Source organism: Rhineura floridana, chromosome 15, assembly GCF_030035675.1.
Source record: "Rhineura floridana isolate rRhiFlo1 chromosome 15, rRhiFlo1.hap2, whole genome shotgun sequence".
In the NCBI taxonomy this organism is placed as follows: Eukaryota; Metazoa; Chordata; class Lepidosauria; order Squamata; family Rhineuridae; genus Rhineura; species Rhineura floridana.
Genome location: NC_084494.1, coordinates 30,263,643 through 30,286,805, shown reverse-complemented (window position 1 = coordinate 30,286,805; position 23,163 = coordinate 30,263,643). Strand labels below are relative to the sequence as shown.

At 45.7% G+C, this 23,163-nt stretch overlaps 1 protein-coding gene across 1 annotated transcript in view; it reads left to right on the top strand.

The window, feature by feature from the left end:
• Positions 1–23,163, top strand: part of CADM4 (cell adhesion molecule 4) — a 135,513-nt gene that overhangs the window by 101,259 nt on the left and 11,091 nt on the right. The window contains exon 2 of the mRNA XM_061596509.1: positions 22,433–22,579. Within this exon, the coding sequence (XP_061452493.1) occupies positions 22,433–22,579 (147 nt within the window). The remainder of the gene's footprint in view (positions 1–22,432; positions 22,580–23,163) is intronic.

Here is a 23,163-nt window from a genome sequence, read left to right as displayed (position 1 = left end):
CTGTTTCAAATCCCAAGCATAGATCTGTGGGCAGGTGAGGGCAGGAACAGTCGGAATGAATGTGCTTACCTGCTCCTCTGCTGACCCAGGTCACAGTAGATGAACCTCCATCTAGCCACATTATTTCCCTTGACCCTCTCTGCCCACAAAGGCTTTGTTTGTATTGGCTTGGTGTATCAAGGCCACCCAGGGACACGTGTAGCCTCCGCTGGAGAGCAAGTTTTGATGCATGAGGGCCCGTGGCAGGCACGCCATACAACAGCTGACCAAAAAAGGGAGCAAACAGCAGCAAAGGCCAAAATGAGAGGGTGTTATTACCGCACAATTTTGTGCGTGGGAGAAAAGGGTTGAAAGCAAAGGGCAGGGACATGCGAAGTAGTGGTCAGGAAGACTGCATCAACAGATTTCTGTGTGGATGCGGGGGTCACCAAGAGGAGGGAAGAGGTAACATGTCAGACTGATTTAATCCAGCACCTACATGGTGTCCTATTGCCAGTACCTACATTTCTCACTGCTGGCACACAGATGCCTAATAATGCAACCACCCTAATTCCCAGTTGAAGTGCAGTGCCACCCCAGGGCAGTGGAGGCCAGGAGAGACTGAATGCATTCATCCTAAGCATGCACAGTTGACTCCAGAGTCTGAAGATGTGCAGAAAATAAGTCTGGGATCTAAGTCTAGAGGCTTCACATGTCCCAACCAGTCGTATGTTACAGAGGCTTCGGCTACTTTCCGGAACTGGGTACAGTGTGTCCCCAAGGGAGCCAGCTGGCCTCCAGGCCCAATTCAATCTGTAGGTTATCACCATTCATCTGTAGCCCAGACTCAACAAACGTAAAACACCTCACACCCCCCATGTGAACTTTCCTGCTCTCTGAACTGCTAGAGGAAAGTAGAGCCTTTTTGGAAGTAGCATCAATTCTCTAAATTGGTCTTCCCAGGGAAGCCAAACAATCCCCGCTCCTTTTTAGTGTGCATTCATGATGATTTGTGCTGTTGATGCTATCGAGGCAGATCCCACTTTCAATACTGTTTGCACCTGCAGATGTAGTTTTGGGACATACTGCTTTGTTTCAAATCGGGTATGTCCTGCAGCTTTCTGCTAAAATCCTGTAATATTTTTTATACTATAATGTTCCAGGGTGTTGTTTTTTGTCCTGCTTTTGTTGCTCTCTAGTGCAAGAGAAATAATGCGGTAACGTTGGGGAAACATCATAGGACAATTACTAAAGTAGAATGATGTGTGGATGGTCCAGTATAAATCCACCACTGTTGTTGTTGTTGTTATGTGCCTTCAAGTCAATTACGACTTATGGTGACCCTATGAATCAGCGACCTCCAAGAGCATCTGTCATGAACCACCCTACTCAGATCTTGTAAGTTCAGGTCTGTGGCTTCCTTGATGGAATCAATCCATCTGTTGTTTGGCCTTCCTCTTTTTCTACTCCCTTCTGTTTTCCCCAGCATGATTGTCTTTTCTAGTGAATCATGTCTTCTCATGATGTGTCCAAAGTATGATAACCTCAGTTTCATCATTTTAGCTTCTAGTGATAGTTCTGGTTTAATTTGTTCTAACACCCAATTATTTGTCTTTTTCGCAGTCCATGGTATGCGCAAAGCTCTCCTCCAGCACCACATTTCAAATGAGTTGATTTTTCTCTTATCCACCTTTTTCACTGTCCAACTTTCACATCCATACATAGAGATCGGGAATACCATGGTCTGAATGATCCTGACTTTAGTGTTCAGTGATACATCTTTGCATTTGAGGACCTTTTCTAGTTCTCTCACAGCTGCCCTACCCAGTCCTAGCCTTCTTCTGATTTCTTGACTATTGTCTCCATTTTGGTTAATGACTGTGCCGAGGTATTGATAATGCTTGACAAGTTCAATGTCCTCATTGTCAACTTTAAAGTTACATAAATCTTCTGTTGTCATTACTTTAGTCTTCTTGACGTTCAGCTGTAGTCCTGCTTTTGTGCTTTCCTCTTTAACTTTCATCAGCATTCGTTGCAAATCATTACTGGTTTCTGCTAAGAGTACGGTATCGTCTGCATATCTTAAATTATTGATGTTTCTCCCTCCAGTTTTCACACCTCCTTCATCTTGGTCCAATCCCGTTCAGTATGATATGTTCTGCGTACAGATTAAACAAATAGGGTGATAAAATACAACTCTGTCTTACACCCTTTCCGATGGGGAACCAATCAGTTTCTCCATATTCTGTCCTGACAGTAGCCTCTTGTCGAGAGTATAGGTTGCGCATCAGGACAATCAGATGCTGTGGCACCCCCATTTCTTTTAAAGCATTCCATAGTTTTTCATGATCTACGCAGTCAAAGGCTTTGCTGTAGTGTATAAAGCACAGGGTGATTTTCTTCTGAAATTCTTTGCTCCGTTCCATTATCCAATGTATGTTTGCGATATGATCTCTGGTGCCTTTTCCCTTTCTAAATCCACCACTAAAGCAGTATTATTACATCAATAATATGTTGCAGAATACACCCACCACCACCAATGTGAAGGACCAAGCCAGGCCACCTCAATCATTGCCCTATTGTTTAGCAAGGCCATTTTGAAAATGACCGCTTGATATGTAATTATTTAATGCTGCTGTGTTGATTGTTTCAGATTGCTTGTTATTACTCTGGCTTTTAGGTCTTCCATTGTATGGTTGTAAAATTTTGGTACACTGCTTTGGGCAATGATGTTCCAATAGAGGCCTATAATAGATGCGTGTGAGTGAGTGAGTGAATGAATGAATGAATGAATGAATGCATTCATCTTCAGTTTTGGGATGGAAGGTAACCCACATCTTTCCCATAGCATGCAAATCCTCTTGGCAGTCCTCCCAAGGCTGTTGTCCAGGGTTCACTTTAAGTATATCTAGCAGGGCCATCACTGGGGATAGCAACAAGGGGGAGCAAGCACCCTCCCAAACAACGAGCTTGTCCCCTCACGTGGGACACAGCTTTCCGCCCTAGAAATATAGTTTGCCCCTTCTGTGCTGCCCCCCCTTTTTTTCCTGGTGCTGCCACTGGCTATTGTGTAAGATAATAACATAAAAAGAAGTCATTTGGTCTGCTCCCTGCTGGATTAGACCAAAGGCCCATCTAGTCCAGCATCCTGTTCTCACAGTGGCCAGCCAGTTGCCCATGGGAAGCCCACAAGCAGGACCTGAGTGCAATGAGCACTCTCCGCTCCCACATTTTCCAGCAAACGGTATTTAGAAGCATATTGCTTCTGACTATGGAGGCAGAGCATAGCCATCATGGCTAGTAGCCACTGATCGCTTTATCCTCCATGAACATGTCTAATCCTCTTTTAAAGCCATCCAAGCTGGTAGCCATCACTGCCTCCTGTGGTACCCAGTTCCAAGTTTAACTATGCGCTGCGTGAGCAAGCACTTCCTTTTGCCTGTCCTGAATCTCCCAGCTTTCAGCTCCATTGGATGATTCCACTGGATTCTAGTAATATGAGAAGGCAAGAAAAACTTTTCCCTATCCACTTACGTTATTGACAGGGATGGGAAACCTGATCCCTTCCAGATGTTGCTGGACTACAACTCCCATAATCCCTGACCATTGGCCATGCTGGCTGTGGCTGATGGAAGCTGGAGCCCAATGAGGACCATAAATTCCTCACCCCTGCCTTATTGAGCTCCTATTGTAAGCATACAAAAACCTGTTCCAGCAGGACCACTGCAAGGTTCATCTAGTCCAGCATTCTTGTTTCCAGTGGTAGCCAGCTCTATGGCTCAAGCAGAGCATGATGTTGATGGCCTTTCCTGTTGTTTGTCCAGCTTTGTCTTTAATAGCTTGCTTGGTAGCCATAGGCAACTTGGAACTCCGTGCAGGCAAGTGAGCGTGCTGGTTAAAGAGGGATGAAATGCTGGTTTCCATACTAGATACATCCCAGGCTGCTTCTGTGTTGGAATTGCTTTTTAATATGCTTTTAAACCTTTTTTTAAAAACAATGTTTTTTAACCTTTTTTTAAAAAGTCTTCAAAGCTTTTTAAAAAATGTTTTTAAAGTTGTTTTGTGGTATTTTAATGTCTGTTTTTTATGATGTTTTAAAGTGTTTTTAGTGCTTTTGTTTGCCGCCCTGGGCTCCTGCTGGGAGGAAGGGCAGGAAAGAAATCAAATAATAATAAAGAAAGAAAGAGGAAAATACTTTCCCTCCACAATTAGCATGGAAATGCAACAAGTTGGTAGAAAGGGGATCCTCCATCAATACACTTAAAAACAAGCAAACTAGCCCAGTAGCCTCTGTTCCCATGGATGGCATGGACACAGACAGGATACTTGCTTCTTGGCAGGCTAGTAGCATTTCTTGCAGAGGAGTGACTTTTGCAGGCTTATTTACAAGGCTGTGTTTGTCCCTTGCACCTGGCACTCTGAGGTAGCCCATCTCTGTACACAGACATTCTGCTTAGGTGTCATGGTTGGCAAGCAGCTATTAACTGATCTCCAGGAATTGGTCGAATCCTTCTTTAAAGCGATCTAACTTTAGTAGTGGGTCATCCTCACATCTTGCAGTTGTGAATTCTAGACGTTTATCAGACTGGATTGCATTGCAGCCTCCTCTTCTAATAGAGGGTATGCAAAGCCTCTTTCGCTGGGGTCCCCCTTGGCATGTGGAGTTGTGGGGGACAAATGGATGCTTGGCATCCAGGCACCCATAGCCAGGGATGGGCAAATATACCAACTCCGGTTTCTCTCCATTTGTCATTTTTTCAACCTTCAGTTCTCTACATTTCCACATCACTTTGCAAAAACCATATTTAAATCCTCATAAAAATTTGTCAGCATTTTGGTGCGACTTTCTCCTAATATACACTTTTTTGTAGGCAGTTTTGCTTCATATAGAGAGCTTTTTGCAAGGCAATTTCCCCTGATGAAATGCATTTTCTATGTTTTCACGCCCTAGTGTCTGCATTTTTGTACACATTCCTTGGCTGGAGAACTGCACTGCAAAATTCAGAGAAGTGCAAATTTTGAAGGATGGCTGTGTTTTTGTTTGCCTGTTGTTTCAGAAAAGGCGAATTAGGTAAATTTGCCTTAAAATGTGAACTAAATTGAATTCCTCCCCCATCTCCATAGCTTAGGGATGTCAACTTTTGAGCCAGCCAGCCACCATATTTGTCCCTATAACAGTAGTTTGATTGACAACAATTACTGGGTGATTGTTTTGCTTTCAATCCCATGGGGTTGGGATGAGGGGAAGCTTTGCCTGCTGATTTCTGCATCTCAGCCATCAAAGGGAAGGGATAAGAAATCAAATAAATCGAATCAAATAAGAACAGGCCAGGCTGGTTTTCCCCCTCCTTTTCTCTCTGGCTAGTTCACAACCCCCTTGGTCCTGAAGCTTGCAGATCCCTGTGTGAGATTGGGTTCCTCTGACAGTGTCCCAAGCTGAGGTTGCCTAAACTAACGGCCCCCTTTCTTTGCTGAAAACACCTGTGACTTGGTATAGGCATGTACTTAAAATAGCATCAGTCTGAAGGGGGGGAGATCTCTCTGCTTCAGTTTATGCTAGGAAAACAATAGGTGTGCATGGGGGGGGAGACCAATTCAGAGTAACGGAAATGTTGACCTTTGCCTGTGTGCTTGTGCCTTGCTTGTGTTCATTGTGGATCATCTTGTGACCCATCAAGTGAAAGAGAGGCTGCCAGCCATTTGGTACAGCCTTCTTGGTGTTTTGTTTCACCTGCCCCTCATTTTGCAGTTTGCAACAGATGGCAAAACCAAGAAGTTTACCTGAATGGTTGAAGTCATACGTTACTGACGGCCTTTTATCCATGGCTATCCTTTCTTCTTGCTTGCTTTTTAAAATTCATTCATTCATTTATTACATTTAGGTCTTACCTTTCCTCCACTGAGCTCCAAACAGCAGACATGGATCTCTCCCTTCCACTTTATCTTCACAACAACCCTGTGAAGCAGGTTAGGCTGAGAGACAGGAACTGGCCAAAGATCATCCAGCAAGCTTTGTGGCTGAGTGGAGATTTGAACTTGGGTCTCCTCTAACCACTGGCACCCGGGCTCTTGTGTATTAGTTATGTTATGTGTAATGCTGGTCATTGACGGAATAAACTACTTATTATTATTTATGTTATGTGTGTTCATGTATTTATGTGTGGGTGTATGTGCTCCCACACAGATGCGCTAATGTTGTGCAAAATTTAATGAGCCCATGCAAGAGAGTGTTAAATTAGCAAACCCAGCCCATACAGCCCAAGGTATGGCACATGAAATCAAGGCTTGTTTTGAGCCTCAAACCGTGCTGTCAAATGCTAGAATTCATTCCTAAAAGCGATAATAAAGGCAAAAAAATTCTGAGCATGGGCAGAGTTCTTTTTTCTCCCTGCTTTGTAACCACAGCCATGGATTGTGCACCAACATTTCTCTTTCCTTTAACTGTCCAGTGCACACAGTTGAACACATCACAGTGAAACAAAAATCCATGTTATGGAGAAGCAGCAGTTGGTGCAAGGCAAACAGCCCATTTGTAAGCACTGTGAGCTGAAAGCTTAAAACGATAGCCAGGAATGGATTCTCTGTAGAGCAGATATGGCTTTAGGGTGGAGATCTGTGTAGACCCTCCCTAGCAAAAGTGAATCAGAAATGGAGAGCAGCACTAGCCTCGCTCACCTGAACTGGGCCCCGACACCTCTGCTTTTGCCAGACGTGCCCCCTGGATAACGGCAGCTTCCATCTGATGCCTGTTGAAGGCCAGCCGGGGTGTCCAAAGGCTGCAGATGGTCTTCATCCTGGGAAGGTTCCAAGGCCCATTAAGGGCAAAGCGGGCCTGCCAGTGCTTGATGGGCATGGCTCAGCTCACTGCACAGTATGGCTCAGGCACAGTTGTGAAGGCCTGCTAACCAGGGATGGCACCCGGCTTTTCAGTGCCTTGGACAAAACATTGTAAAAACTGCGTCTTGGGCCTTGTCCCTCATCCTCCTCAACTGGATCGTGAAGCTCTCAGCGCTGGTCAGCAATCCCTCTGGCTTCTCTGCCTCTTCCATGCTTTTTCAGCTGTATGATGGAGTGAACAGAGCAATGGGCCAGGACTGGAGAGGCCTAGAATCCAGTCCCCAGTCAGCTTTGAAGCTCACTGGGTGACCTTGAACCAGTCGGCCATCTCTCAGCCAATGGAGACTGGTCGCTCCGATGTCAGTGGGGCATTGAATCCACGCCAGGTTTTAGTCCAAACTCTCAAGGAGCTGCCCAAAGTGCCTGCCCTGTCCAAGGTGCCCATGAATCCAGAGCAGATTCACTACCCTGCTGACATCAGAGCCAGCAGCCTCCACTGCTCCAGCCCAACCTGCCTCACAGAGTTGCTGCAAAGCCAGGGAGGTGGAGGGGGGTACATACAAGCCATAGGCAGGCATTTCTCTTTTATTTTCTGAGAACTTTGACCTCTGACCCTGCTTCTCCCATCGCCAGCTTCCCTCGCTTGGTGCACAGCCCTTTCTCCTTCAGGGAGCCGCAAGATCTGGATAGGAGGGATAGATGGAACAATGAGCTCCCCTCTGGTCTGCTGTTATATTGCAGGTGTATTCTGCAACATGGCCTTGATACAATAAATGTGCTTTATGTCAGAAGTGTTGGGGTGCAACTCAGTTTGCACTGAAGGCTGGTGTGTCTGCACGGGAGTGAGTAGACAGAGAGAGGAACCTCCATGCTTCCTAGACTGTCCTCCCCCTTCTAGCTTGTGCTGATCTTTATTTATTTTTTTTATTATTTATTTTATTACATTTTTAGACCGCCCTATAGCAATAAGCTCCCAGGGCGGTGTACAGCATAATAAAACAGGTTAAAATACAAAAACGCAATAAAACATAATTAAAAATTTTCAATTTTAAATTCAAATTTTAAAATTTTTAAAATTTTTAAAATGCCTGGGCGAAGAGGTAGGTTTTTACCTGGCGCCGAAAAGATAGCAAAGAAGGCGCCAGGCGTATCTCATCAGGGAGGGCGTTCCATAGTTCGGGGGCCACCACTGAGAAGGCCCTAGCTCTAGTTATCGTTCTCCGTGCCTCCCTATGCGTTGGGACACGGAGAAGGGCCTTCGATGTCGAGCGCAGCGACCGGGTAGGTACATCTTCCTTCTAGTGCTAGATTGATAGTCTTAGATTTGCCAGCCTCCCTGATATTCTTAGGGTTGCTGACTTCTTTCTCTCTTTACCACTCCTCCCTTGAAGAGGAGACCTTTTGGATCCCTCTTCTCTTGAGAGCCCGCCTTGTTGCATCTCCACCTTAGTTAGCCAGAACTAGGGCTCTTTCCTGTCAAATGTGTATTTCCTTCAATAAATGCCAGCTCATTGTTTTATTAAAAGCCAGAATCTCAGTGTGATTGTATCCAGGGTAAAGTGTGCTCTTTCAACAGGGATTTTGTTACAGTTCAGCTTCTGCCAGCATTCAGCTCCATTGCTGACACTTTAAATGTATGATGCGGATGTGATCACAAGAACAGCACATCAGTGGTGGGTTTATTCTGCTTTATAAGTTTTGCAATGCTTCCCCAGTGCTATCACTCTGTTGCTGTCCGGAGGGGCTATATCGCAACAAAAGTGGGACAAAAAATAAACCACAGCATTTGTGATATAAAATATGATGGGGATTTCAGCAGGAAGTGACGGGATGTACACTGATTGGAAAAGAAGCAGTGTGACTGACCCAAAACTTTTTCAGGCGTTCATAGTATTGAAATTGGGATCGCCTGTGGCTGCCCCAATAGCATCAGGAGCACAAATCATTGTGAAGGCGCAATATCAAGGACATTTGGTGGGACCCTCAGTTGTTGTTTCCTGGTTCCAGAGGGACAGAAAGAGAAGTGCTGAGAGATGTCCCGTCCAGATGCTCCTGCTGCTGCAGCACAAGAGCTGTCCATGCAAAACGGCTGCCCTAGGCAGTCGCCTGTCAGGACGCTCTAGTCTTAAATCTGGCCCTTTTGCTCATTACCTGGTATGGAAAGAGTGGGGCGTGAGGGAAGGGCCATCAAAGAAGGCACGGCTGGGAAGGGTCACCGTAGGCCAAACGGAGAGATGTTTCTGATCTCCTTTGCTTCTTTGGCTAGTGTCTGGGGCTCTAAATGCATCTGCAAGTTCAGGGGCTGGTGGGGGGTCAGGATGCAGTGCCAGGATGTGCCCCAGCAGCAAGGGCGATGCCAGCTGCCCGACAAAATACTCCCAGTGGTGGATGGAGCCAAGGCCAGGACAGAACAGGACCCATTGTTCCCTCTTGGAGCCAGAGGAGGAGGGATGGCTGCAAATGCCCTGGTTCTCCCCTCCCCCCAAACAAATACCCTTAATGTGTTTGTCCAAGTTGTTTTGATGTATGGCCAGTCCTGTCCTGGGGGCTTCAGAGCAGGATCGTAGAATCGCAGAGGGCAGGGAGAGGGGCTTGAAGATCTGATTGTCCAAACTCCTGCCCAGAGCTTTCTGCACTAACCCGCCTGAACCCCACATACCAAGCCGGCAGTTGTAAACAGAGGAGAGAAGCCTCTGTCCCCAGAAGGCTCGCAGTTGAAGGGCACAGATGACTTTCTGCCTGTCTGCATGCTGCAGATGGGAGACGGTGTGTGTGGTTGAGTCTGGGTGAGGAGATCCAGGGAGGCAAAGGAGCATTGTGGGGCTAGAGTGGGGTGGATTCTAACTCTTATCTCCCCTTTTCTATTTAACACAAAACCTCTGAAGAGGGGGCGTGGTATGTGCCAGATATGCTACATGAGGTAGGGAATACAAATGGCATCTCTACCCCACCCCCACCCGGTGAGGGCCCTTCCAGACATTCATCCTGATATGAATACTCACCGTCTTTCTTCTCTTTTCAGTGCCTGCTGAAGGCCTTCCTCTTTCAACAAGCCTTTTAAGTAGAGACCTTTATCCCAGTCTGCATCTGTTTTGGAATTGTTTTGTAGATACTTTAATTATTTTATCGCTTGTGTGTTGTTTGCCTTGGGCTTCTTTGGGAGTAAGGGCAGGATATACATTTTTACATCATCATCTGTTTGCAGGGAGGTGAAATAGCTTTGACTATTTTGTGAGCATTCATCCTGATTGGTTAGCGGGGCAGTTAGACAACATCATGCCAAGCAAAAGTTATCCTGCTCTTTCCAGTGCATTTTCCCATTACTTACAACAAAAAGCCCAATATTTTGGAGAAGGGGTTATTTGTGTGAGACCACCCAATCAACTCTAATTGCACAACTTGAATTTGCCGGTATGTGATTGAATCTCACTCAAAATAGCAACAGTCTGGAAGTGCCCTGAATCCCTTATATAGCTCTGTCCATTTCAGTGAGGCTTGTGCAGGAGAACTTCCTGGGTGAGCATTCACTTACAGGTCAGATGATCCATCGGCCTCTCCCTCTGCTGCCTTTGATGGCACCCCAAAAATCTGTCACTGAAGGCTGTTGGCCCACCTTGCTTCATGGTGGAGTTTTTTTGGTTTTCCAAAATTAAGTGCAGCAGGAGAACAAAGGACAGAATTTGAAACATAAACTTTTAAGGAAGGGCCATGGCTCAGTGTAGAGCATCTGCTTTGCATGCAGAAGGTCCCAGGTTCAATTCCCAGCTTTTCCAGGCAAGGCTGGGAATGACTCCTGCCTGAAACCGTGGAGAGCCTCTGCCAATCAACACAGATGAAACTGAGTTAGATGGACCAATGGTCAGTCTCAGTATAAGGCAACTTCACATGTTTATTACTATTACTATTAGAGAAAATCCCTATCTCCTCAGCGGCTGTTCAAAGTCAAACAAGTTCCATGTAGATTGCTAATTTATTTATTATCCTGTTTTTGTATCTTGCCCTTCTTCCATGAAAGGAACTGAATTTATGGAGTTGTCACGATAAATAAAATGAAGCAACAGGCAAGATCACTCTTAGCTTTTCTGTCACTTCTGTCCCCAGCCTGGTTAGCCTCTCTCTCCCCTCCATGTTATCAGCTTCCTCCTCCAGCAGATGCGACTCCAAGATGGTGCTGACTTGCATCCATTGCACACGGGCTTCACAGAGTGGACAACTCTGTGCCACCCAATCAGCTACAGGATTGGGGGTGGGATTTGAACCTCAGTTTCCAAGTCCTTTAGCCAGTAGAGACATGGGTATATTAAGGCTGATGGTCTACCCAAGCCTTCCCTGTCCTGGTGTCCTCCAGATGTTTTGGACTACAACTCTCATCAGCCCCATCCAACATGACCGTTTGTCAGGTGTGATGGGAGTTGTAGTCCAAAATATCTAGAGGGCACCAGGTTGAGGAAGGTTGGTCTAGAGGTAAGTAGGGATCATAGTTCAAGAGTAGTTGAGACCAGGTGTGCTTCCAAACATGGACAATTTTGCAGCACCCAATCATTACAGTTCTGCTGCGAATGGAATAGCAACTCTTCTTCCAGACTTCTTGAATCCAAATGACATTCTGTAGCCAAGTGGGCATTTCTCCTTTCCCCGTCTACATATTTGTGTGTGAATTGTTTTTTTAATTGGAACAATGGTGTCTCTCTCTGTTTGTATAGGGTTAAATTTTCTCTTCCCTCTTGTATTTTCTATCATGATTACTCCTCCCTGCTGCAGGGGGTGCAGAAGGAGATGGATATAAAGGCAATGCTATTTAAAAAGGGAAGGTTAAAATTATAGAGATGATTCCTAGAGAGGGGAGATGGTCCACAGAGAAGGAAATGTTCAGAGTCATCTATACAAGCCACAGCTGCCCCCTAAAAACTACAGAAAAGCTATGCAGTGGGTCATCTACACCTGACAAAATTGCACAGCTACACTGTGGTGCTGTTGTTTTTAAGTTGGATTTTCTGAGCTCTGGAAGGGTGAAAAAGCAGAAATTGAACAGGGATAACATGGGAAGAGGATGTTTGGCTTAGGAGGTCATGCAGATGCCCCATAAAAAGTGAGTGAACAAAGCACAGCTATTCCATGCTAAATGTCCTGCATGGAAGCAGCCAAAGAAGCCAGGTCACAGTCAGCCGTTTTTATAGGATTAGGTAGAATCCTATTGGCCCCTTGTGTCACCTGACTCTGAACCAGTAGCTGCAGTACCACCTTTTCCCCACCCATTAGTGGTGGTGCTGAAGCATAACCAAGAATAAAGTGCCTGGGTCTTGTTGCCAAATGTCCTCTGGCACAACTCCGCTTGTTTTAGAGAGAAAAAACTTTAGAGAACATTCTTAGTTCCTGGATGTCACCAGAAGGGATTTGAAGCTACACAAAGGCAGACGGAATCTGAGAATCCAAGACCTTCTGGGGCTGCAGAACAGCACTGAGGAGTCCCAGCTGAACCTTTTCTCCCTCTGCTATGTTAAGAGCTTGACCCCTTTCCACTCTGGGAAAAAGGAATGCATTCTGCCTGCCCCCGAGGGGCCATGGTGAATGCAATAAATGCCAGAGAGAGGAGGTGGGGGAGACATTTTCCAAGCAAAGCTCCTTCCCATTGGCTGGCATTGAACTCTGGCTGCCTGCCAGGGACTTCATTCTGCCCCCCATCCATTTTGGCACACAGTCTCTGTGGCAGCCTCCTTCCCATCAATCAGCTGCAGTTATTGTCACAGAGCATGCGTGGAGGGTTTTTTTTGGGGGGGGGGGAGATGCAGGTAGAAGGAGCAGCAATATTTCATGCTGGTTCCTCAGATGGAACATGTGGAGCATATGCATAGAGGCAAGAGCCCTCCCCCTTTCCTTTTTTTGCTCAGGTTGTCAAACGGCAGCCATTTATGTTGTTCAGAGCGGACTGTCAAAGGGTAGCCTTTATTTTCTTATGGTTGGTTTGCTTTGGCGCTAAACCGTATGGGCTACCTTTCCACAATGTGGTACAGTTGTATATTGCAGAGGACTTACCATCTTTGGTAACATTTGGAGTGGCTGCCATTTTGATTTTCACTGTTGAAAGGGCCACAGTTCCTTCTACTGTGACTCACAGCATCAGTGTGGGTGCCTTTCTTGTGGAGACGGAGAAAACGAGACAGTGGCTGTTGCTTTTCTTCTGTCTCTCTTCAAAAGATCAAAAGAGCCATTTTTCCTATGGAGGAGGAGGAGGGAATTGTCAGAACTGCCAGACTGCAGATGGTGCGTTGGCCATTTATTTTTGAAGAACAGGCATACCAGTTAAGTTGTTACCTGGCCTGATTCACAGACACGCACATACAGCCCATTCAGTATCGCTGCTCATAACGTGAAAATGTATGTTCAAGAAATTAGCAGATTCATATTTGTCTGGTTTTTGTTTTGTTTTTAACTTTAGTCCAATGAAAGACCAGGGGCTATTTTACTTTTTCCAGAGAGAAAGGCTGTTTCCCATCCACAGATGTTGTTATTTATTATTTATTATTCCATTTATATCCCTCCCTTCCTCCAAAAAGTAGCCCAGGGTAGAGGTTGCCCATCTACGGACATGGGCAAAAAAGAAAGTAACAAAATAGTCTCCTTGTGGTGTCTGAAATACAAAGGGTGTGGCATTGGTCGGCCTTTTTCGCCCCCTTGATTTAAAAAAAAAAAGACCTTCACACAGGCTTGTTCTTGTGTACTCCACAGCTGAAAAATCTAGACTCTATTGCAACCATTCTGAGAATTTCTGGTTGTTGTTTTTTAAGCAAGTTTGTAGTCCCAATGAGGAAAAGCTTCCGTAGATTAAGACAGTGTTTGCTATAGAGTTTGCTTCTGAGACTGTAGAGGGGATGAAATTCTACATTATGCAGACTACTGCCTACCAGTATTAGTTTTTTTCTGCCATGGTGGGATTAAGTAGCTAAATGTAACAAACCCACAATGTTTTTCCCAACCATACCTCTGCTTAGTTTTGGGGGCCTGAATATTTGGGGCTTGATATTCAGGGTGGGGCAAAGAATGACCCCTCTTTGACATTACAAGAGCTTCTCTGCCTTGTCACTTGGAAAGGATTCTTCCTTATCTCAAGTGACTAGGCAAGTGCCTGTGTACAGACCACAATTCCATTAGTGTGCTTAGCTTGCATAGCCTGGTTGGAACTAGGGGATGGATAGATCCCTTTGTTTCTAGTCCATACCAGTTTTACACGAATTGATTCTGTTCTGTCCCATGTCTGCATAAAACTGATCTTAAAACAAAAATCCACATACATATTTGTATTTTTATCTATTTATTTTCTCACAATATATTCTAAATGTGTTTTATGCATTTCTAGATGTATTTTATCTTAAAATAAACATTTTTATATGCATTTTGATACATGTTTTGATCTGAGAACTGCATTGCAAAATTCAGTGCAACATAGGAAGGATAATTGTATTCTGATCTGCACATTAGGCTGGGAGGTGCAGATCAGGCTGGTTCACTCCGAAATGCAGATCAGACTCAATCCGTGAGCATCCCTAGGCAGAACTGCCTTGAGTGAATTGTGGCTCGTGCAGTGCTGGCGCTGAATGGCATGCATGTGACCACAATCACTTAAAATCAGTCCAAGAAACTTGATAGATTTATTAGTTCAGGTAATAGAGCCACATTTGCCTGATGTATTCCCCTTGCAGTGAGCTTCATGAAATGAGCTTTGCTGCTCATAGACATTTTTGTTTTTCAGCTTGCAGCAAAACGGTTTCTCCACCCTCCCAGGTGTTTTGGCTTATTAAGAAAGCAGGGATAATTCAGGCACATCATTTCCATGTAGCCTGTACTTGTGCCCTGACAACCGCCTTCTCTTCCATCAGACTACATCCTCTCTTTGCTTACGCAACAAATCATCTCCCCAAAGGCACAATCTACCGGAAGTTCTCTTCTGCAAGCCCCGCTGAAATGGATTTGCATGACCTGTTGTTAGCGAGCCTGGGCTCCTGGGACAGAGACTCAGGATAGAAGTGTAAATAAATGGAGATTAAACTGTCCCCAGTCACTTTAGTGCAGAGCCTGAAGTGCAGGCGAAGTCGCTTGAAGGAGGAGGGAGTGGTGCAGTGCAGGGGACCAGGGGCTGATATGGTGACACCTTGGGCTGCGAGGGTGGCAGGTCGTGCAACTACCTCTGGTTTAGGAATGGAAAGATCTGTCCATTTCAATTCTCTCCATTTCTCATTTTTCTAATCTTAGATTTTGTTCTACACATTTCTGCAGCAATTTGCAATTTGTTTTTTTTTTTTTTAAATCCTCATGAAAATTCCCCAGCATTTTAGCGCACATTTCTCCTAATAATAATATAAATGTACTGCCTTCAAGTCAATTCTGACTTATGGCGACCCTATGAATAGGGTTTTCATGAGGCTGAGAGGCAGTGACTGGCCCAAGGTCACCCAGTGAGCTACGTGGCTGTGTGGGGATTTGAACCCTGGTCTCCCAGGTCGTAGTCCAACACCTTAACCACTACGCCACACTGGCTCTCATACATTACTCCTAATAAACACATTTTTGTAGGCAGTTTTTGTCATGAAAACCTGCATTCAAGATAGTTGTGTAGCAGGGAATTGTGGGATCTTCACAAGTTAACATTTGGTTGTTGCAATGAGGCCATGAAGTGGCAGCTGTCTGCCCAGCTTCAGGGAGGATGTGTAATCAGAGGCCCAACCTAACACCTTCTTATCAGCAGAGGCCTGGCTCCAACAAGATCTAAAGTCTGGGAAACTTTATTTATTTATTATATTTCTATACCGCCCAATAGCCGTAGCTCTCTGGGCGGTGCACAACATAAAAACATCCAATATACAAGTAAAAACATATTAACAACAACTTAAAAACAATATACCAAAAGTAGTAGAACATAATTAAACATATAAACAACTACAACACAAGCCTAAAAATATTAAAACGTATTGTTTAGGGAAGATGTGTAATCAGAGGCCTGACTTAACACCTTGTCAGCAGAGAACTGGCTCCATGGATGTCTGGCAGGCTGCAAGGAGGATGTAAGAGTTGGCCCCTGATTGGTTAATTGTCTCTGGCCTGTGGCTGGAGGATTCTTCCATAAGTATGGGCAGTAAACTCTAATGTTTGTTCCTTTCCTGGGTTCCATCATGCCTACGTGATGTTGCCCAGTGAGGATCCATTTTTGCCATCTACTATCCTGACTGAGGAGGGGTGGCTATGCAGTTGAAAGCCTTTATGTAAGTACCAGACTAGACTATTTAGCTTCCTTGTTTTCTGTATTGTGATTGAATTCTCTTATGTTTTACCTTGCCCTCTTGGGTGTGTATATTAGGAAACCATTTTGCTACTGTAACTGCACCTTTCTTTTTTATTCTTTAATAAATTTACTTCTGTTTACCAGTGTGTGTTCATTTCAGGAGAGGGTTGGTTCTAACCCAGTACCTTGACCTTTGACCATGACTACTGTGTATATTGGGGTGTTTGTTTAGGGACCCAGAGCATGGAGTGTCTGCTTGTCTCTTGGGATCTCAGGCAAGTTACGGGGCTCTGAGCTTCCCCTTGGCTTAGGGTGCTTAACCAGATAAGGGGTGGTGGCAGCTATCTACCCTGCAGGGCTGTTGTGAGCATGCACAGCCTTGGCAGAGAAGGATATCTTGCCAGGATCAATTGCCCTGGGTAGGGAATTGGCTCCTGGGATGGGGAAGGGTGTCCAGAGGTACTGGTGCCCCTTCTTCACAGTTTTTGCAAGCTATTTCCCATCATGTAATGCATTTTTACATGTTGTTTTCACTCATATGGTCATTTTTATGCACACGTTCCCCTTTATGTATATATATTTGTAAACATCATTGGTTGGAGAACTACATTGCAAAACTGGGATAAGTGCGAATGTCAAAGGATGGCTGTGCTTGGTTCTCATATTCTTTTGTCAAGTGAGAATTTGATAGATTCGGCTTGAAATGTGAACAGAATCTAATTTCTCCCCCGTCCATACTGTGGCCTCACTTTTGTTCCTGCCTACTATGAAGATGGCCAAGCCCAGGCTCGTCTCATAGAATGCGCAACTGTCCCAGAAGAGATGGGCTCATACCAGTGCCCTCTATTGCGGAGTGGAAACGGAAGTGGGGAAAGGGCTGGATCTTAGAAGTGTTTGCCTTTTGGTGTATATTTGTTGCAGGGCTTCGAGTGCCTGAGGGACCCTCTGCAGCAGTGGGGTTAATTCCTCCACCCCACTGACATAGCACCCTGATAGATGGGCCGGCATTTTCAAGTTGTGACCTTTAGTGAGAGGCATATGGTCGGAGTGTGTCCCCAGGAATGTCAAGCAGGCTGGGGCTACGTGTGTGCTGAAAGCGAGAGCTCATGATGCCAACAGGCGGGAGAGGGCAAATGGGGGATGGGGAGGAGAGGGATGTATACAGAAGCAGAATCTCACTACTGTCCATTCACATAAAAATTCCACCCACCTGTTGCTGGCTCTTCCAGCTCGCCAGCCTCTGTGTTTTTATTTTATTTATCATTTCCATCCCACCTTTCTGGCTTGTTAAATATTCAAGACAGCTAGCAACTTTTGTAATAAATCAACCCTAAAAAGAAAATAACAGAATGCAAATTCCACCCACCCTTTTGTTTGCACACTCTTCATTCAGCCCCCTTCCCATGCCTGCAAAATCCTGGTATTCATAGACAAGCACAGAGCAACAGTGCACATAGTGAGAAGAATCGCATGATCAAGCTTCTCTAGGCATGGACCACTTGAGGTTGGAGGTGGCATTGGGGAGCTGCATATTTGAGTAATCCGCCGGTCGCCAAAACCGTAAAGCACGTAGAAAACTAGCAGGTCAAATACGAGGAGTTCAGTCTTTCCTTCTCTTTGACTGAGCAAAGGATCTGAATAAGCATACTTGGGTCTGAGACCTGGGGGAGCTTTTTGGTCTGATGGATGCCTCGGATTCACATCTGTCAGTTTGCGGCTTGTAAAGACATGGGGCTCGCTTCCCTGTGTGTGTGGAATGCGAGCTGGTAAAAGCAAATGTCAAAAGTGGACTTGAATTTATGGATCAGAGCATAGGGCATGTGCTTGTGAATTAATTCCTTTTGGGGTATGTGGATCCTTTGGCTTCTGCAGGAGGCTGTAGGTATAGATGTGCCAGCACATGTCCACACAGGAGCTTCTGCTGCTCCCTCTTGGCAGATGTTAGCATCCCTTTGGAAATGTAGGAAGCTGTACTTGGTGGGAATGAGGAAGGACAGAATGCGGTGTGAGCAGTGCTCCTGTTCGGCATGAATAACACTGTGCTTGCATAGTCTGTCTGCTGTGGGGGATCAGCGTGGGTGGCTATATAGGTGCCATGTGGCTTTCAGAAGTCGCAGGAGACCAGGGCAAAAATCCCATGTGGCCATATTTGAAGAGAGAGGGAGAGAGACAGCTTTTGTGCGTTTTATAACTGTTCATCTTCTGTAGGCGTTTTCTGTGTGTCTCAGTGTATGCCACTGTGATCTTTTGTCTCTGCACCTGTGGGATTTTTTTGCTGTGCATTTGTTCACGTCCCTGCTCATCCCTCCACCACTTCGAGAATGCTCTAAATAACAACAACAACAACACACGCACGCGCGCGCACACACAGAGCATTACTGGTCCAGAGCGTGTATTCTCCTGTGCATCCAGACAGTGATGCGTACAGGGAAAAGCATTATATCACCATGATTCTGTAATGGGTTTGAATAGCAGAAGGTGGGCGGGGGGGAACCTATGGGTTGTATTCAACTAACACCTACTCAGAGGAGACACATTGAAATGAATTAAGTTAGTCATGTGTGTTAACTTCAGTGGGTCTACCCTGAATAAGACTGGCATTGGATACTATTCTATGTAAAACAATTTTGAAGCAGAAATTTCACAGATTAGTTTTAATATGCGTAGTTTATTCCACTTGTAGAACTCAACTCTCCTTAATGCAGTTTTTTTTAGGGCGTTTTCAAGAGCTGAGAAAACTCTTTCAATGAATATACCTGTTGATACAGTTACAGTCAGGAGTAGCTGAGGTGGAAAACCACACACCACCCTTACCACAAGGTGCACATGCATTTGTGCAGCTTCCATGCATTGTGCAGAAGAATTTCCCAGTGGGTTGTACCCCATGGTCAGACCTGTCCATCTCCTACTCTGCTGCCATTTCTTGGCACCCGAGATCATGTTACTTGAGATGGCCACCTGTAGCAGTGATGACATTCAGGAGTCTTCCTTTCCTGCAAGACACGTTGGCGGTCACGGATTGCAACAAATAGCATGGAGGATGCTGTGATAAGGACACAGAACCTGAACTTCTGTTAGACAAGGGGTGGGAAACCTCAGGCACAGGGGCCAAATGAGGCCCTCCAAGACCTCTCTGCCTGGCCCTCGGCTCTCTCCCCAGGGCCACACCTCCTCTTCCCAGACCACACCCTTACTGATCTTGCTTTATGCCCTCTGTGAGTGTTTTTGCCTGGCTGTAGTGTGTCCTTGAACTCTGATAATGCCCCTTTCTCATCTAGATGGAGGTTAGACAGTGACGCTTGAGTCTGTGTAGAAACTAACCTACTGGAAAAACGTAACTTTCACGTGGGCTGCTTTGTCCGCTTTTGTCTCTGGCCATGTGGTCCTCTGGAAGGTTGTCCAGAGGGAATGAGGTCATTGGGCTGTTCCCCACCCCTGTGTTAGAGAGCTGAGCACCCTGACAAGCAAGACAGGGAATGCACTTTGCCAGTGCCATAGTGAATGGACTTCACATCAGGAGGACACTGGTGGGCTGAGCTGCTAGGCCAGAGTGATCAAAGGGGTCATCTCCCGTACACCAGACAGGCCCAACTCAGTTGGAATATCTTCCATCGCCACATTTTATTACCCCCATGTTTCAGAAAGGGGGAAGAACACATTTAGTTAACGCACTGGATCAGCTTTGAATGTAAAGCTTACTTTATGCAAAGCTTGCATTGTGCAGGGTTGTACACGATGGCATCGGGTGTAGCTCTTGGAGTTTTCGTAGCACGGATAACACATATAAATCCCTGAATCTTACTACATCTATTAGCATTTGACTCTTCCTGTTTAGCATTCATTTAACACAGTGTTTGAGACTCTGCAGGGAAGATGTGATACCAACCCTGACCCTGAGGCACTTGGATTTCATACCTGTCTATAAAAACCCTATGTTTTCCTTCTTTTGTGTGTTGCCTTGAGCACCTTTGGGCTGGAAAGGTGACTTATAAGAACTATGCATAACTAAATGAAATCAGCAGGCAGTGCTGCATTCAGTGAGGCTCCGGATCTCTCGGGGAGGATGCAGTCACTTGCAGAAAATTCATACATGATGTGTGCATTGTATTTTTCTGCTTCATACACCCTGAACACCAATGTTTCTAAAAGGTTTTTACCCTCCCATATTAGCCCTTCGCTGTTCACATTTTGTTTTATTACCTTTTCCATCACTGCAGTATCCTGTGGTTTATGGCTCTGTGGAATAATGGGAGAGGTGTCATGTTTTTGCTTCTCATGATACAAAGCCCTGTTGGTTTAGAATCAAAAGAGCTGGAGCTGGTGACCAAAAAGGCGTTCACTTGAGCCTCTGCTGCTTGGCTCGTGTGGATGCACACACACACGGGATGGGATCCGTTGTCTGGCACCAGTTCAAAAGCATTCCATCAACCCAGCAGGCTGGTATTGATTCGAGGTCATTCTTTGTCCACTAGTCGCTGCTTTTTGCCAATCCATTTTTTTCCCTTGCAAAAAATATTGATATTCATGTTGACATTTTGAAAGGAAATATCGATATCTTGAAAGGAAATATCGATAAATGAAGAGAAGTACTGATAAAATTATTGTTCCTAATATCAATATTTTAGAGGCGGATTTTTTTAAAAATCCGTTTTCAAAAATAGCTGTGGAAAACCACAGGCATACCCCACTTAACGTCGCTTCACTTAACATTGCCTCGCTATAACGTACATGCTCCGTATGCCTGTATTTCTCCAGAAACGCAGCTAGCAAACCACTTACAGGGTTAGGGTTAGGGAGAGGTGCGGCAGTGTAGCAGCAGAGGCTTAAGCATGTGGGGGTGGAAATAGACGCGATCGCGCCACCCCAGATCAGCTGGGAGGTGCGATTGCGATCAGCTGGGAGGCGTGGCAGCGCAGCAGCAAAGGCTTTAGCACGGGGCTTTGAGGCTCCACATGGAGGAGAGGTAAAAAAAGTTTTAAGAGGTAGTGCTTCACTTTAAGGACATTTTCGGTTTACGTACTCGCTCTGGTCCCATTGAGTATGTTAATGCGAGGTGTTACTGTACATAAAAATCCAGTCCGCAACAATAGAGAAAAAGCAAATTAATGGAATATTTGGTACCAAATCTAAATTGTGTGGAATTCTAGTACATCCCTAACACACAAACACTGACCATTGACCCAGGGCATCCAGGCCTCAGTTTAGATCAGGGATGGGGAGACTTTTGCAATCCAAGGGCCGCATTCCTTTCTGGCCAACCTTCTGAGGGCCACATGCCATTGGTGGGCAGAGTCCCAAATGCCAATCTTACCATTGCACAGTTTGGCTAGTTTCTACACACACACACTCACTCCCCCCTCTATTCTCTATCCAGGCAAGCAAGAGGCATCATCAGAGTTCAAGGACACCTTGCAACTAGGAAAAAAACACCTGGGATGAGCAGCAGGACCAGAGAGTGGTGAGGCCCAGGGAAAATCCCAAGGGCCAGACAGAGAAGCCTGGAGGGCCACATTCAGTCCCTGGGCCTGAGGTTCCCTAGATAAACCAGTTAACCAGAAGAAGTACTTACAGAGCAGTAGCTCCAGATAACTCAAGTGTGCAAGCCAAGCAGCACACGCAGCTGCAAAAAGTAGCCGTTTCTTCAAGACAGTGTCCCCTCCCATACATACACATGCTAGATTACGTGCACTTGCGTTAATTGCAAAACAGTCCAATGATACAACAGTGGTTGAGGGCCGGGCCAGGGGAGATGGAACACATTTTAATCCACTGACTCGAGAGTTTTATAGTGTCGCACCAAAGCCTCAGAGAGTGGTTGAAATGCTGTGATGTCACAGAGGGGTTGGACAGGTAGGAGGAGGGCTTCTGGCTGCCCTTGACTGAGTTGCTTTTGTTCTAGAGAGGGATAGATTTTTCTTAAAAAAAAAAAAACCAAGAAGGGGGGGCAAGGCTATGATTGGAAGAGGGAGTAGTGCAGGGAAAAGTGGGGGAATTCCCTGAGAAGAGGGATTGATTGTGGTGAAACCACTCCAGGAATTGTAGCTCTGCGAGGGTGATACGGGCCTCCTAACAACTCTCAGCACCCTTCGCAAACTACATTTCCCAGGATTCTTTGGAGGAAGCCATGACTGTTTCAAGTGGAATAAGAATGCTTGAATTGTATAGTGCAGATGGGGCCAGTGTTCAGAGGACCCCATTATTTTTTCTCATTTATATTTTATGCCTTATTTTATGACTTTGCCCATTGACAAGCGGGACCCATTTGTTGGCACTGCTCAGCCCCTGCTCACCTCCATTGAAAGTAATGGCAACCCATTCTTTCCTCTTCCCTCTCTGCACTAGCCAGAGCTCAGGAGGTCCAAGCTGAGAATGTGACGGTGGCGGAAGGTGGCCAGGCCGAGATCAACTGCAAATTGCACCAGTACGACGGCTCCATAGTGGTGATCCAGAACCCATCCCGCCAGACGCTCTTCTTCAACGGCACACGGGGTAACTGGGCTCCGGGAAGGGTGGGTTGTGATGGTAGGCTGGAAGTGGGAGTATTGCTTGAGGTAGAGAACCATAGAGATGGGACTGGACAAAAAGAAAGCCGTCCACCCAACAGCCTGCCCACCCTCTGGACCGTCCACTCACCAGCACCCCCTACAGGTCCATTCACTAGGCTGTCAGCAACACAGCATGCCTTAAGAAGAGAAGAGGTGCTCATAGAGCTCATGGCCCCAGCTAATTCAGGCAAGTGAACTAAGCAATATGTCTCATGGAAAACAAGCAAACACACACAGACACATTGAGCCTCTGCTGAGTCACTAGCCAGTCTGACCTGGGCGGTCGGAAATGTATCAGTTACACCCTGAACATGATTAGAACAACACATTCAGTCTCCAGGGCTGACCCAAGATATTTTGGTAACTCAAGTGGAAAATCCTAGTGGTACCCTGTCTATGCTAAGTGTATCCTACTACTAGACACAACACCCTTCAGTATCTGCCTGCCTGAGGCAGCTGCCTAATTTGCCTAATGGTGGGCCAACCATTGATGATTGAGTCCTCATCACTAAGAAAAGTCACTGGATA